This window comes from Panulirus ornatus, chromosome 19 (assembly GCF_036320965.1).
Source record: "Panulirus ornatus isolate Po-2019 chromosome 19, ASM3632096v1, whole genome shotgun sequence".
NCBI classification, from domain to species: domain Eukaryota; kingdom Metazoa; phylum Arthropoda; class Malacostraca; order Decapoda; family Palinuridae; genus Panulirus; species Panulirus ornatus.
In genome coordinates, this window is record NC_092242.1 from 1,459,365 (window position 1) to 1,477,041 (window position 17,677).

General features: G+C 42.3%; 1 protein-coding gene across 1 annotated transcript in view; it reads right to left on the reverse strand.

The window, feature by feature from the left end:
• Window positions 1-17,677, reverse strand: part of LOC139755306 (roundabout homolog 1-like) — a 432,853-nt gene that overhangs the window by 141,502 nt on the left and 273,674 nt on the right. Inside the window, exon 5 of the mRNA XM_071673426.1 lies at window positions 16,147-16,277. Within this exon, the coding sequence (XP_071529527.1) occupies window positions 16,147-16,277 (131 nt within the window). The remainder of the gene's footprint in view (window positions 1-16,146; window positions 16,278-17,677) is intronic.

Here is a 17,677-nt window from a genome sequence, read left to right on the forward strand (position 1 = left end):
TACTAACAAAAAATAACTGCTCTCTCCTAGGATAACACCTCACTTCACTACTTCTCCTCACAGACTTCAAGGTTCAGACAGACATTAGAAACTAATTAATGTTTTACTTCCAGCCTCGGGTCTCTAGTGTAGAGATATGTCGTCCCTTCCAGCACTATAGTGAGCCTTCTCTAGGGTCTGTCGGTCCCCGTTACAGCTGTTGTGTGTCTGGCCCGTGACGCGATTGCTTGCTTCACTCTCCCTGATTACATCCTTAAGTCATTTGGCTTGGCCTGGGTGGCACTGGGTCTGATCTGGGTGACACTGGATCGGTTCTGGATGGCACCGAACTGGGCCTGGGTGGCAATGGATCGGGTCTGGGTGGCACTGGCCTGAGTATGGGTGGTACGAGGCCGAGTTGTAGTGCCGTCTTCCCATACAGCAATGATCCTTCCCAGTCGGACTAACCCAGACGTTATCTACTGTGCTGTGGCTCCGAGAAACTCATCTTCACTGTCTGACATCTTTGTATACGTGCTTTCGTTTTCTTTTTCACAGCAACAGAAGGTACGGGCACAAGTGTGACCCAATCAGAGACGTGTCCTTTAAAATGGTAAATAACTGTTAGAAAGGAGAGATACAATGGGGACTGATTTAACTCTCTCCAGGAATTTGTAGACCCGAAGGGGGGATGAAAGAAGGAAGGCAATTTCAGTTTTTCTGCATGAAGAAAGAAGGAAAGTATCGCAATGAACAATCCTGGTGCAGCTAGTACCACACAAAAACTATGGGAAGAAGCAAACTAACAACTCAGGAAAACAAAAGTCAAATATGATACCTGTAAAATAGTTAGATGGAAACAACATGAAAGCGCATGGAATGAAATAACAGAAGCGAGGTGAAAACTGGTGGGCTTATAATACGGAAGCCTATATATATATATATATATATATATATTGGAAAGGATCACAATTTTGCGCGTGATCAAGATATTCCTATGAGTCCACGGGGAAAATGAAACAAGAAAAGATTCATTTTCCCCGTGGACTCATAGGAATATATATATATATATATATATATATATATATATATATATATATATATATATATATATATATATATATATATATATATTATATATTTATATTTATATTTATTTTTCATTTTGCTTTGTCGCTGTCTCCCGCGTTTGCGAGGTAGCGCAAGGAAACAGACGAAAGAAATGGCCCAACCCACCCCCATACACAATGTACACATACACACGCCCACACACGCAAATATACATACCTATACATCTCAATGTACACATATATATTCACACACAGACACATACATATATATACCCATGCACACAATTCACACTGTCTGCCCCTATTCATTCCCATCGCCACCTCGCCACACATGGAATACCATCCCCCTCCCCCCTCATGTGTGCGAGGTAGCATTAGGAAAAGACAACAAAGGCCCCATTCGTTCACACTCAGTCTCCAGCTGTCACGCAATAATGCCCGAAACCACAGCTCCCTTTCCACATCCAGGCACCACACAAATTTCCATGGTTTACCCCAGACGCCTCACATGCCCTGATTCAATCCACTGACAGCACATCAACCCCGGTATACCACATCGATCCAATTCGCTCTATTCCTTGCCCTCCTTTCACCCTCCTGCATGTTCAGGCCCCGATCACACAAAATCTTTTTCATTCCATCTTTCCACCTCCAATTTGGGCTCCCACTTCTCGTTCCCTCCACCTCCGACACATATATCCTCTTGGTCAATCTTTCCTCACTCATTCTCTCCATGTGCCCAAACCATTTCAAAACACCCTTTTCTGCTCTCTCAACCACGCTCTTTTTATTTCCACACATCTCTCTTACCCTTACATTACTTACTCGATCAAACCACCTCACACCACACATTGTCCTCAAACATCTCACTTCCAGCACATCCACCCTCCTGCGCACAACTCTATCCATAGCCCACGCCTCGCAACCATACAACATTGTTGGAACCACTATTCCTTCAAACATACCCATTTTTGCTTTCCGAGATAATGTTCTCGACTTCCACACATTCTTCAAGGCTCCCAGGATTTTCGCCCCCTCCCCCACCCTATGATTCACTTCCGCTTCCATGGTTCCATCCGCTGCCAGATCCACTCCCAGATATCTAAAACACTTTACTTCCTCCAGTTTTTCTCCATTCAAACTTACCTCCCAATTGACTTGACCCTCAACCCTACTGTACCTAATAACCTTGCTCTTATTCACATTTACTCTTAACTTTCTTCTTCCACACAATTTACCAAACTCAGTCACCAGCTTCTGCAGTTTCTCACATGAATCAGCCACCAGCGCTGTAACATCAGCGAACAACAACTGACTCACTTCCCAAGCTCTCTCATCCACAACAGACTTCATACTTGCCCCTCTTTCCAAAACTCTTGCATTCACCTCCCTAACAACCCCATCCATAAACAAATTAAACAACCATGGAGACATCACACACCCCTGCCGCAAACCTACATTCACTGAGAACCAATCACTTTCATCTCTTCCTACACGTACACATGCCTTACATCCTCGATATATATATATATATATATATATATATATATATATATATATATATATATATATATATATATATATATATATTCACTTGTTAAAGCACTTCTATTTGAAAGTGCGCATGTCTATCTAAAATTCAAACACACACCAAGTGATAAACCCCCTCAGCATTTTTTGTTTTTCTACCTCCTGATCAATTACAGCGTTTGTGATATTACTTCTTCCTGATAACATAGTCATTCAGTGATTCTTGACAGTAAGGAAGACTTGACCATGTCTGAGGGACAATGGCCGGACCGTGCAGGACGAGAGAGAGAGAGAGAGAGAGAGAGAGAGAGAGAGAGAGAGAGAGAGAGAGAGAGAGACTACAGACAGACAGACATATATAAATAGCCTAACAAGGCTGATAGACGGTGTTCTTTTTGAAAACAACATAATCATAACCCTTGATGGCCAGAGTTGCCAAGGATCACAACCCAACCACCATCCACTTGCCAGGGTTGTGGCAGAGGCTGTGGTTGAAGTTGTGATGAATCACAACAGAACCCCAAACCCCGCTGGCCAGGATCATGATGGATCACAACACGTTCATTCGCTGACGAACTGGCAGAAGAAATAATGGAATCCATGAATGTCTTTTTAATTGGAATTTAAATGGAATTCTCCAGCCTGACTCAGCTTTGAACTGCGAGTAAAAAGGTTGTAGAAGAGAAAGAAATAATGACGCGATGCCATGTCCTTTTGGGGAAGAAAATGCTGTTAATTGCATTTGGGGAGAAGACATTTTTATTTTTCTTCTGCGGGCTAGCCAGGAAGAGGACATAAAAGGCCACGTCTTGCACAGTTTTCCTTCTCATTCTGTGAACAATTTTCGACACGAATAAAGTTACGAATTTCTTGTTTACAAAGAGGAATATATATCAAAACAATTCTAAAACGTCAGTCCAAAAATGTCTTATCACGCCACAAAAGAATGAATAAGAATAGCTCGTGAAAAGAATGTATAATGAATTTATCAGTGAAACTAAGTAGCGAAAGAAGAAAAAACAAAGTATCTCGATAAAGAGAATTTGCGTAAACATCATTCACTAACTGGTATATGAAAAGGTTCTTATCCTCTTGCGCACGACGCTACGACCCTTGCGCATGAAGCTACGACCCTTACGCACGATGCTACGAACCCTGCGCACGACGTTACGACCTTTGCGCGCGACGCTACGACCCTTGCGCACGAAGCTATGGCCAGTGAGCACGACGCTAAACCCATGCACACGACGGAACGATCCTTCCACAAGAAGGATACGATATGCCACTACACCAGAGGCGGTACGTACCATAGTGTGCACAACTCGTATTGTCCAGGATATAACCAACCATAGGCAGGTCTGCAGTCGTTACCTGTTCTTCCACGTACGTTGGTCTGCCGTGTGACGGCGTCCTGGAGGGAACAGACCAGACCAACGTGGTGTCGTCTTCAGTTATGAAATTCCTGTGTTTAGAAATTACTCATCAGCTGCGAATTCGCGAATATCAAGACAATAGAACAGGTTGAAGATTCGCAAGTCTTCACGCTTTTGGCATACGGTAGGAGAGAGAGAGAGAGAGAGAGAGAGAGAGAGAGAGAGAGAGAGAGAGAGAGAGAGAGAGAGAGAGAGAGAGAGAGAGAGAGAGAGAGCTTTCCTTTGTGCAACAGTATTTCTCGTTTTCATATCCTCACTGTACAAATATTTCCTCCTGGCCATGTGGGAAGCGGGGCCGGCCCTCACCCAGGACAGCAGGCTTGGCGTCCTGCAGGATACGGTGGACCGACCTCAGGATAACCAGTCTACAATACAGTTACCAACGACAATCATACGACGAAACAACAAAAACAATGTAGAGAAGAATATAAAATCTTAAGAAATATGAAAAAGAAAAACTCTTGACTGGGGTAGAAAGTCTACCCCTGGGATTTGGGTCTTTGGCTTTTGCCAGCCTGCGGGGTGGGCAACCAAGCCTTTCAGAAATAATTCCCAGAGAAGGAACCTTGCTGTGTGTACCTCATCCACCACATGAAACTGCCGGGGCTGGAGTAAGTAATGATACGTGAATAGATAAACTGTTGTGATAACTGAAGGGATTAAGTTAGTGTGTCGGCACGACTCTCACACACAGGTCTGAGAAACAATACGTACATTGAAGAATTGCCTCGATATACAGAACAACACACAACAAGTTTCATTATGATATCTTACGAACAAGACCAAACTGACGTAACGTCTACAACAACCGATCAAATACACTTAGATAAATCATTCAAAATAACTCTGGAAACAAGCGACTGAACCCTCAGGAGGTGTGATGCTATGTGCTCTACGTCAAACCTGGTCAAATGTTTTGGTACCTGATATTGTTTGTGAGATAACAGTGAAAAAATTACCATGGAATTTAATATGAAAGTGAATTCTTTATCAAAATAAAATGATTACCGCATGGAGAAATTATATGGAAATTTCATTTCATAAAACCAGGATAGTAAATTCGAAAAAAAAATGTATATATAAAAAGGTCACAGAGACTTAGAAAGAATTATTATCATATTAGACAATTTCCAGTCACCGTAAAGAAAATTAGAATTTTCACTAAAAATGTTATTGAATATGAAATACATTAGAAGATTTCAACACCAACACTGTCTCACTCCAGTATCACTGTATAGACTAAACCCTCCAATACCATTCTTCATACTTCCCCACTACAGTACACTATACAGACTATCCGACTCCAATGCAACCTGATAACAACCTATAAGGTTTTAAACCAGACTGATGACGTAAACAACGAACAGTTGTTTGAAAAATGGAGGGACAGAGTGACCAGAGGAAGTAACATCATTTAAGCAAAAAGTTATGAAAATGTAAAATTTTCTTTTTTACCGCAAAAATGATGAATCAATGGAACAAAGTGCGTGATGAAATATTAACTGCAGACACTATACATAAGGTTCAAAAGTTGTATGATAGTCGAGAATGTTCAAGAGGCGGGGCTCCTGGAGTGTAAAACGCCCTCCTCGTACAATATAAACACGTAATGACAAATAGGTAGGAACACACAACACCTAACAACACGTAACTCACGCAAGTCCTTATTGCGGTGAGCGCCACGCGATATTAGGCCTGCCTCAGCAAAGTCTTCTCGTCCGGCACTGGTAGGTGTTGTCTCTATGCATGTCTTTCTTTAACTGTATTCTCTTTGTATTCACTATCTTGATATCCCTCGATAACTCTCTCTCTCTCTCTCTCTCTCTCTCTCTCTCTCTCTCTCTCTCTCTCTCCAGGAAATATATCGAGAAAAAAGTCTTAAAACAATGTTATTAAGGAGGTGATTTTCACAGCTTAGATCGCTGGCAATATGGTGGGCCTCAAGTTTGGTAGGATGGGGAGGGGAGAGATGGGGGAGACGGGGTGCTGGCTGCGCTGAGGAGAAGTGCTGTTGGCCAGGCCGGGGAAGGGGGTGCTGTCCAGGCCGAGGAGGAGGGGTGCTGTCCAGGCCGGGGAGGAAGGTTGCTGGCCAGGCCGGGGAAAGGGGTGCTGTCCAGGCCTGGGAGGAGGGGTGCTGGCCAGGCCGAGGAGGAGGGGTGCTGTCCAGGCCGGGGAGGAGGGGTGCTGGCCAGGCCGAGGAGGAGGGGTGCTGGCCAGGCCGAGGAGGGGTGCTGTCCAGGCCCGGGAGGAGGTGTGCTGGCCAGGCCGAGGAGGAGGGGTGCTGTCCAGGCCGGGGAGGAGGTGTGCTGGCCAGGCCGGGGAGTAGGTGTGCTGGCCAGGCCGGGGAGGAGGTGTGCTGGCCAGGCCGAGGAGGAGGGGTGCTGGCCAGGCCGGGGAAGGGGGTGCTGGACGGGCCGGAGAAGAGGAAGAGCTGCTAAAACTGGGGTAGAGAAGATGGTGGCCAGGCTAGGGGAGAGGGGGTGCAGGTCGGATGGGGGGAAGAGATGTCAGACTGGGTGGCGGAAGGAAAACACAGGCTGGGGGCGAGGAAGGTTGTAAACTGGGGTAGAACGTTGACAAGGGTGTAGGCTGGGGAGGAGGGAGAAGGCCCATGGGAGGCAACCTGGGGTGGGAGATGCTTCAGGCATCTTGTATATTCGGTAAAGCTCTGGGCCACTATGCCAGGGTAAGGCCGATAAGCAAGGCAGAGAGTTAATTAAGATAAGACGGCCGAGCCATCAAGCCCACCAAGAAGCCGCCATAAGTCGGCCATGCACCCACCTTGAGTGAAGCATGAAGCTAGCCAGAGCTCACCCCACCATGAGTTCAATATGAACCCACCAAGAGCCCACATTAGACCCACCACAAGCTCACCATGAAACCACCATAAGCCCACCAAGAAGATACCATGAGCCTTGGTGTGGCCAAAGGATACATTACTAATCACCTAATATAGATGCTAATTATCATTTTTTTTTCTGATTTCTTGACCATTCTAAGTTCATTTAGTAAATTATAAAAAAAACAGAAGGGAGATGATTGCTTTCTTCCCTTATCTTTCTTTAACAAGTGCAGCTGCTTCCTTGGTTTACCTTCATTCGCCTCCTCACTTCCTTCACGATCATACTTTCTTACTTTCCTCACTTTGTGAATTTCTTTTTTCTTTTCTTTACCTCTTTCTCTACCCACCACCTATGCCACTGCAGAGCACCCTTCCTCTCTCATAGCTGACTATCACTTTAAGCCTACCACTATCCTTTCAACTTACTGGCGTTTATTGCTGTTAAGAATATAGCTATACCACCAACTATATCCTAATTATCATAGCCAAGATCTAAGCTCACACCAAGGTAATATGTCCGTGGCCGGATTATCCTCTGGAGTAGGTGTACATAATATTGTTCTTCAACAATGTTAGGCACTTATATATCATAGTGCGACTCATATCTTGGGCATGTCATACTAATGGTTATGGCATTAAACACACTCGTTTGTACATTTAGAAACACTGTTCATAATCTGCCGTGTTATTAACACCCCCGCCAGCTAACCGTGAACCACCGGCCACCGAAACAAGAAGAACGTTACCAACCCGGTCACAAAGGATATATTTTCTTCATCTCTTATTGATCCATCAGGTCAACTCACGCCTGGTGCACTGATGACAATGTGTTCTCTGGTATGCAACTCCAGGCACAGGTCGGGTGGATCTTTGACTTTATGGCGTGTTTAGGTGGGTGGATGTGTGTGTTAAGTATGGTGTGGGGGTGACGGTAGGTGGTGCGAAGTGCTATACGGGGGTCGACGTGCTGTCAGTGCAGTAAACCAAGGCATGCGAAGCTGTCATAGGAAGCGACGGAAAGGTCTGCAGAGTTTGGTTTGTGTACAGACGGGTCTGGTTTCGGTGTATTCTACATGACAAAGGAGATGTGAGCGAATGAGGCCGTTTCTTGTCCGTTTCCGACGCTACCTTGCTACATGGGAAATGCCGAACAAGTATAATATATACATATAAGCAGAAATCTCAAGCATGTATTGTGCAGATGAATTCGCTGTTAACCATTCTTGCCGTGGATCGAACCAGTGATCATTGGTTCGTAGGGTGCGGGATTTGAGAATTTCAAATCCCGCACCCTACGAACCACATCATGCCGGTTTTCAGAACTTTCTGGATTTGAGAGACAATATAATCAGGCACCTTATCATAGAACTACTCCCCTAAATAGCCTGTGCAGTAATAATTGCTTTTTGTTAACATTAACACAAATGAGAGATAAACAAACCTACACTGCAGTCACGCTGGAATGTACAACGCAAATTATTTCGGGGCATCTTAGCTTGCGAAGTCAACACAGGCCTGGATAGTGGTACATTCTCGCTCCATTGCTGCTGCATTATCAATAACGTATCCAGAAAATTTTGTTTAGGCTGATAAAGTTTTCCTGGCCTCTACACTCATCTTCTCATCTGTTTCAGCATCATATGATAGCTTGATTCTTCTGTTTCTTCATTTGATAGATGCTTGAAGTATCCACATGAGACTCCCTCCTAACTTATTCTTCTTACTGATGCACTTTTCTCATTATTTTTCAAGAGTTCGCCTTATTCACAATAGACATGAAATTAAATGACGGCGCTACTAGTCATGCAGATATGTGCCGACATCGTCAACGTGATTAGCATGGGTAGAGATGGGTAGAAACGATGGCATAAAGGCACAACAGAATGTCTGAAGGATTCTGGCACAAGCTAAACAAAGAAATCAAACCAAGAATTAGGCCGGAGGGCAACTCAGAACAAAGCGGCAACGTCGAGAACTCATTTCAAACTGATCGTCGAAGCTGGGCTGGTTGGTCCCAGGTTTGTGATTGCATCCGGATTTCATTTTATTCAATTTCAATTGAAATATTTTTCAAACCGAACTGATTTGAGGAATGTCCGGATTGGAAGGACCCGAATTTGAAAGTTTCACCGTGTGTATACACACACACACACACACATATATATATATATATATATATATATATATATATATATATATATATATATATATATATATATATATACATATATATATATATATACATATATATATATATATATATATATATATATATATATATATATATATATATATATATATATATATGTATATATATATATATGTATATATATATATATATATATATATATATATATATATATATATATATATATATATCCCTGACATAGGGGAGAAAGAATACTTCCCACATATTTCCTGCGTGTCGTAAAAGGCAACTGAAAGGGGAGGAAGCAGGGGACTGGAAATCCCCCCCTCTCGTTTATAATTTTCCAAAAGAACGAACAGAGAAAGGAGCCAAGTGAGGATACTCCCTCTAAAGCTCATTCCTCTGATCTAAACGCTACCTCGCTGACGCGGGAAATGGCGAATAAGTATGAAATATATAAATACATATTCTTGGCGGCATACGAGGTAGGAAGTTACAGCACATTCTTTGCTTATTTTCTCTCGTACAAAGGAAAGCGACGATTTGGAAGTAAGTTCTTGCATCTTCAGGCTGGATCTGATGGTTGTGTCATGCGTGGCTGAAGATGAAGCAAGTTAGTTCCAAAACATCGCTGTCCTACGGCCAACTCCTGAAGAAACTTCAAGAAGACAATGAAGAATTGTACGGCAAGTAGAAACTGTACATTGAAAAATGAAAAAAGGAGAATGTGCCATAGCTTTCAACCTCGTAAGCCTCCAAGAAAATACCCTGCCTAACTACTATATATATATATATATATATATATATATATATATATATATATATATATATATATGGTTGCGAGGCGTGGGCTATGGATAGAGTTGTGCGCAGGAGGGTGGATGTGCTGGAAATGAGATGTTTGAGAACAATGTGTGGTGTGAGGTGGTTTGATCGAGTAAATAATGTAAGGGTAAGAGAGATGTGTGGAAATAAAAAGAACGTGGTTGAGAGAGCAGAAGAGGGTGTTTTGAAATGGTCTGGGCACATGGAGAGAATGAGTGAGGAAAGATTGACCAAGAGGATATATGTGTCGGAGGTGGAGGGAACGAGGAGAAGTGGGAGACCAAATTGGAGGTGGAAAGATGGAGTGAAAAAGATTTTGAGTGATCGGGGCCTGAACATGCAGGAGGGTGAAAGGCGGGCAAGGAATAGAGTGAATTGGATCGATGTGGTATACCGGGGTTGACGTGGTGTCAGTGGATTGAATCAGGGCATGTGAAGCGTCTGGGGTAAACCATGGAAAGTTCTGTGGGGCCTGGATGTGGAAAGGGAGCCGTGGTTTCGGGCATTATTGCATGACAGCTAGAGACTGAGTGTGAACGAATGGGGCCTTTGTTGTCTTTTCCTAGTGCTACCTCGCACACATGAGGGGGGAGGGGGATGGTCTTCCATGTGTGGCGAGGTGGCGATGGGAATGAATAAAGGCAGACAGTGTGAATTGTGTGCATGGGTATATATGTTTGTGTCCGTGTGTGTATATATATGTGTACATTGAGATGTATAGGGATGTATATTTGCGTGTGTGGACGTGTATGTATATACATGTGTATGGGGGTGGGTTGGGCTATTTCTTTCGTCTGTTTCTTTGCGCTATCTCGCAAACGCGGGAGACAGCGACAAAGCAAAATAATAATAAATATACATACATACATATATATATATATATATATATATATATATATATATATATATATATATATATATATATATATATATATATATATATTGAACCAGGGCATGTGAAGCGTCTGGGGTAAACCATGGAAAGTTCTGTGGGGCCTGGATGTGGAAAGGGAGCTGTGGTTTCGGTGCATTATTACATGACAGCTAGAGACTGAGTGTGAACGAATGGGGCCTTTGTTGTCTTTTCCTAGCGCTACCTCGCACACATGAGGGACGAGGGCGTTGTTTATTTCATGTGTGGCGAGGTGGCGATGGGAATGAATAAAGGGAGACAGCATGAATTATGTACATGTGTATATATGTATATGTCAGTGTATGTATATATATGTGTACATTGAGATGTATGGGTATGTATATTTGCGTGTGTGGACGTGTATGTATATACATGTGTATGGGGGTGGGTTGGGCCATTTCTTTCGTTTGTTTCCTTGCGCTACATCGAAAACGCGGGAGACAGCGACAAAGCAAAATATATATATATATATATATATATATATATATATATATATGCAGGAGGGTGAAAGGAGGGCAAGGAATAGAGTGATTTGGAGCGATGTGGTATACCGGGGTTGACGTGCTGTCAGTGGATTGAATCAAGGCATGTGAAGCGTCTGGGGTAAACCACGGAAAGCTGTGTAGGTATGTATATTTGCGTGTGTGGACGTATGTATATACATGTGTATGGGGGTGGGTTGGGCCATTTCTTTCGTTTGTTTCCTTGCGCTACCTCGAAAACGAGGGAGACAGCGACAAAGCAAAATATTTATATATATATATATATATATATATATATATATATATATATATATATATGCAGGAGGGTGAAAGGAGGGCAAGGAATAGAGTGATTTGGAGCGATGTGGTATACCGGGGTTGACGTGCTGTCAGTGGATTGAATCAAGGCATGTGAAGCGTCTGGGGTAAACCATGGAAAGCTGTGTAGGTATGTATATTTGCGTGTGTGGACGTATGTATATACATGTGTATGGGGGTGGGTTGGGCCATTTCTTTCGTCTGTTTCCTTGCGCTACCTCGCAAACGCGGGAAACAGCGACAAAGCAAAAAAAAAAGAAAAAAAAAAATATATATATATATATATATATATATATATATATATATATATATATCGTGGAGTGCCATGATCTTAAAGTTCTGAAAATAGCCAAAGAAAAATTTTTGACGCATATCTGTTGCTTGACTCTGGGTAAGGTTCTGGGTGGGTGTCAGCTACGTTTCAACATGAGCAAATCTTTCATTGTTAGCTGGCTGGCTGGCTGGCCGGTGTGTGAGAGTGTGATGCTGTGGAAGTAAAGCTAAGCTGCCCAGTCTTATGAGAAAGAAAGGCAGGAATAACCTTTGGGATCCATCTCCACACAGTGACTCTGGAAGTTAACGACGATTTCAATTCAAGAAGACAAGGAGAACTTCCAGGGCTAATTTGTGGAGCTTGTGTCTGTCCAGCAAATGTCGAGTCTTACAAGATCTTCACTATGATGGAGATATCTAAGCTGTTTTCTAGTCTCATGTCTGGGGTATTGTTAAGGCAGGCAGGAGGACTCGTGAAATATGCCTTTTATGTATAATTTCTATAACTCGTGTGTGTGAGTGTGTGTGTGTGTGTGTGTGTGTGTGTGTGTGTGTGTGTGTGTGTGTGTGTGTGTGTGACACTGTGGAGTTCCATGTACTTTTCAGGAATCTGGAGGTTTGAATCAAATGTAATCTTTCAACATAACTTTTCCATCTTCGCAAAGTTCTCTGGAGACTCTACACATTTCATTTATCAAAAAAGAAAAACATTTCTAGATTTTGCATTGAGAAATGACCTATCCTGACCATACTGCAGGAGGTCATGATCCTGGCTGCAAATTAGTTTACCCCGAAGTCGTTGTTTCTCGTAACTGATGATGAACGCTTCTTGTTCCTGGGATTAACCAGGTAACACCGACCTTATCTTCAGCTTGGGACTATGTTTTCCGGTCAACAACACACGAGGAGCACACGAGTTAGAATCTTGGATCATAACTCCATAAACACGTTATGACTTGGGTCAGTCGTGCGTTTCACATCATCAAGATCTTTGGCTCAAATTATATATTTACACTTTAGATCTTTATCAGAGAGAGAGAGAGAGAGAGAGAGAGAGAGAGAGAGAGAGAATATTGCCGTTTTCCCATTTTTTCATCACATACACTGACGTTAAATTCCTTAGACTCAACTCTTTCTGAGGCATCAGTATACAGGTTGAGTCAGGATGGTTGAGGGGGGGGGGGGGGGTGATGGGGGTCGCTTTCCGGCCGGCACGTCTGGTCGCGTTCAGAGGCAGAATTAAGAATTGGAAAATCTCCGTCAACCAAATTAGTTTAGAAAGTATCCCAGTTGGTGTCTTCCTCATGCGCCTCACGCCCTCCCCGCCCTCAAACTTTAATCCAATAATGCCATCCGCATCTTGCATCTTATCCTGTTTTATTCTCAACTTCTGAAGCCATCTTATCTTAGTCTTATCAGATATTGTTACTAGCGTTTTACAACACCGCCACTTATCATATTCCTTTTCTTCTCACCATTTTCTCGACTCTGGTCCAACCATTTGTCTTTCTTCTCTTCACTTATCTCTCACTGGAAGTTTAATTGTTGTCTTTATTGAAGATTTTCTTTTATATCAAGATGCAGGACATTCCTTTTTGTTTATTCATTCATTCACTTCACTAAATGTTTACTATTCTTACTTGTGTCTGAACTTCTTCCCATGACCTACGCAGATGTATATGTGGCTGATGACTTACATACATACAGGCCACAACTGCGCTGGGATATACATTATACATGACTTGGTAAGAGTTTTCCTTCTTAGTGGAAAATAACATTTGTTAGTGACGCATGAGACACTTGTTAGTGGCACAGGACACCTCTCCTGCCCACACGTCTTGTGTGTTCGTCCATGTACCTATACGAACGCCTAATAAAGTTCGATCTTCAAAGTTTATTCATATATTCTCATTTTCTCGTACACAGAACTACTTTCCTGGGAACGATACTGAAGTAGTTAACAACGTACCTAAACTATACTTGGCAATGGCTTTGTTCTCTTCAGACTATCTGAACACCTAACAGTAAGCCACAGAGTCATGCTACAGACATGGAAGGTAATGAATCAAAAGCTTCCTTTTCTTGCTGACTAAGATTTCTCTAAATCTATAGTTCTCATATTTATATATATATATATATATATATATATATATATATATATATATATATATATATATATATATATATATATATATATATATATATATATAAGATAGATTCCAGGTGTGATGAGTTTGTAGTTGCCAGACCAACATTGCCATCTTGTCATTATTTTGTCCTGGATTTCCTCATATTTTCTGACATACTGCAAAACATCTCTAAAGACCTGGTACCACGTGATGTAGAGTCTCGCCGTTTATCTCTGACTTTTATGGTTATCTGCTGGTAACAATGTTTCTCCCAACAAACCGTCTCCAGGGGAAGGACCTCATACCCGCAGTAGACTGTTACCTTTCTAGCGATGGGTTGAAAGGGGTATGCATTAAACTCTCATGGGATGGGGTTGAGATGGATACTCTGGGGCTGGGATGATAGGGGTACTCAGGGGTGCCCCGTTGGGGTGAAGTGAGAGGGTTAGACAGTACTGTCACCGAGGGTAGGTGAAACAGGGTAGACAGTGGCGAGTCACTGGGGATAGGATGACGGGGGAAGACAATGGTGCCCATCTGGGGGTGAACTAATCATACCATGACAAACAAACAAACAACAAGATAATCTTTTGTGTATAAACAACACAATCCTGTACTTGTCATGACCGATCCTAAGGTAAATGTACCATGAATTATGCAAATAAACCTGCTGACGTCATCAGCCCCACAAAGAGGAGCGTAATTTTCCAGCCCAGAAATGTTCGTCCACAGATACTTGAAGATCCAATTATACCCCGGCACTGCTGCACGTACACGAAAACCTTCAATTCGCAGTAATTTATCTGAACAGATATTCTTTTTATTTTATTACTTTACACTATTTTCCAATACACAATCTCCATTTTCAATATATATCTGGGGAACGCCAAGCGATTGTAACAACAGTATGACTAACACGAACACATGGTCTACCCCAGCATACTTACAGTATACTCTCTGGCCATATGTAGAGTGTACTCTACACGAATCTGGGGTATGCTACATGACCAAAACTGGTATGTGCCCACGACACAAGTTGAGCATACTTCCAGACGACACCTAGTGCATATTCTGGTCACATCTGGAATATAATATCCAGCCACATCTAAAGTATTATCTCTCGTTACGTCAAGTCAACAAATTGATTACATGCAAAACACGTAACCATCAACATATATCTGGGAGTCCAGTCAATGCTGACCAATACAAATATTATTCAAGTATCTATGTTTATTCCTCCATAATTCGTACTAATATTCCAGGGGTCTGGCCACATTCCAGGGGTCTGGCCACATTCCAGGGGACTGGCCACATTCCAGGGGTCTGGCCACATTCCAGGGACCTTTCAATAACGTAAAGACTCCATAATAAACATATTACATATAATAGAATGCATATGAAGCGACTTTGAGATCTATAACAAACCATCTTATCATTTGGAAATAGAACTAATCAAACATTGAGTCTACAGCAGCTACAGTATTATCCAACATGCTGGTGTATCTCACATGATCTCTGAGCCACCAAACAAACTAACATATACTTCTGGCTCTAAGTTTACATAGCAGGGAATGATAATATATCTCATATCTGAATACACCAATACCAGCTCAAATTCTAAAGTGATTCATAATCATACGTCTTAGGAAACATTAATCCAGTACAGATCAACGAACCACCGTAGAGTATCCATACATTCACAGGTGTTACCAAACCAGTATGACCAGTCGTCCTCCGCAGTAAATGGTCATATTCTGCAGGCAGTGCGGGTGAGGAGGTTCTTGCACCAGCTCTACAGACTTAGCTACATTGTCTCACGGTCCAGCAATACCTTCAGCTGCCTATCAAGTTGGCTACGCTCTTATGGGGTACCTGACTACACATTTTGAGTTGGGTACCTATTCTGAGTTGGGTACCTATCCTGAGATGGTTACGCTGGAATGAAGCCGCCTTAGCTATTTTCCTTCAGGTGTCTAGGAGCTTTTAGAGTTGGCTACACTATCACGGAGATTGGATACACCCTTGTGTTGGTTACACTGCCAGAGCCACAGTCGGGCCAGCTTACTTTCATCAAAAACAGAATAATCTTTTACCCATACACGGTTGATCTCAGATCAACATCATTCACTACAGCTTCCTTGTTAATATTCAGGTGTAAATCTGTCTCAGTAGACGTACTAATTAACCACCTTGAGGTACTCACCCTGGACGGCCAAGATGGCGGGGCCTGAGGTCCGGGTTCCGACAAGGTTGGAGGCGACGCAGACATAGCTACCCTCGTCCGTCTGCAGGGTCTCCGTCATCACCAGGCTGCCTCCCTCACTGATGTACACCCTGGCCACACAGTAAGGAGTCAGCTGATTAATGGTAAACATACATCATCCGTCAGCAAATACACTTTAATTGAAAGGCTTATAGGTATCAAATAATCCTTAAGTAAATAAATGTCAGCTGATGCAAAAGTAAACTCAACGTTTGCTGATGAAAGGTAAACAAACTGGAGGTAAGATTAACTGATAAACTGAAAGACTGACTGAATGACTGTAGACAAACTTCAGGTGATACAGTAAAGGATCCACTGACAGAGAAAATAAACAGTAAAAGACTTTCCGAAAGAAAAAAGCAGAATATAAATATATTGGCTTATGTAGTAAGATACCTGCTGACATATAAAGCTAACAAACGCCTGATCCAGAATAAGATCCGATCATGTATATAAACTCTGCTGAGCAGAGGGTGTGCCTTCAGTTTCTTATCAAAAAGGTAAACAAAGATCAGCTGATGCACAAGTTGACTAACATCAGTCAATCGAAACGTAAACAATCATCAGCTGATGTGTAATGTAGCAAGAGGAAAGACTGAGGGGAAGACTGAGGGAAAGAAGGACAGGGAAGTGAAGAGACAACAGGAGAGGAAACAGCCAGTGTTTGGAGAGGGCAGGGGTAGCAGAGGGTAGAAGTGATACTGATGTCTGTATCCTTGTATAGTGAAACAATGGAAGACACACACTATAAACAAGCATATGCTTAGACATCAGATATATATAAATCAGATGGTTAAGGTTGATGAGAGAATCACTGTAGGAATGAAACTGATTATATAAGGTCAGGCGAAGAAAGGAAAAAATACGCAGATGAAAATAAAGGTAAGAGTAGTAAAGAGAAGAGAGAATGACACAGTAAGAATCCCAGTTGAGGGAAAATGAAGATCAATGTTTCGGGAAAATCATACGAAGATACAGACGCTGGGAGACGCCAGTCAGAAATAGAAATCTATCTCAGAAAACATAAAACAAATGACTGTAAAGAGGTCGAAATTATAGTCTCCAGATGAGAAAGACATTCGTAAGATATGATCCTCCGAAAATTACCTGAAAACAGTGAAAAATGATGCGAGGAAACCAAAATAGAGCAGTGAAACAATGCATCAGCGACATAATGAAAAATTCCGGCCATAACATATTTTGTTCACAGCTGAATAAAGTTCAAGCGATACAGATATTTGACTCAGTCCTTCAGTTCAATATATATATATATATATATATATATATATAAAACCATGAAAGTAAAAACCCATTTAAAGATCCCTAGTCTACTGTGTATCCCCATTACTTCGAAATCCTGAGCCATCATCCATATACTCCCTCCCTCCTGGCTTCTTTATTACCCTCCTCTCCAACACTTTCACCCCTCCTTCTCTCCCATAGCTCATTTTCACCTCTCCCTCTTTCCCAC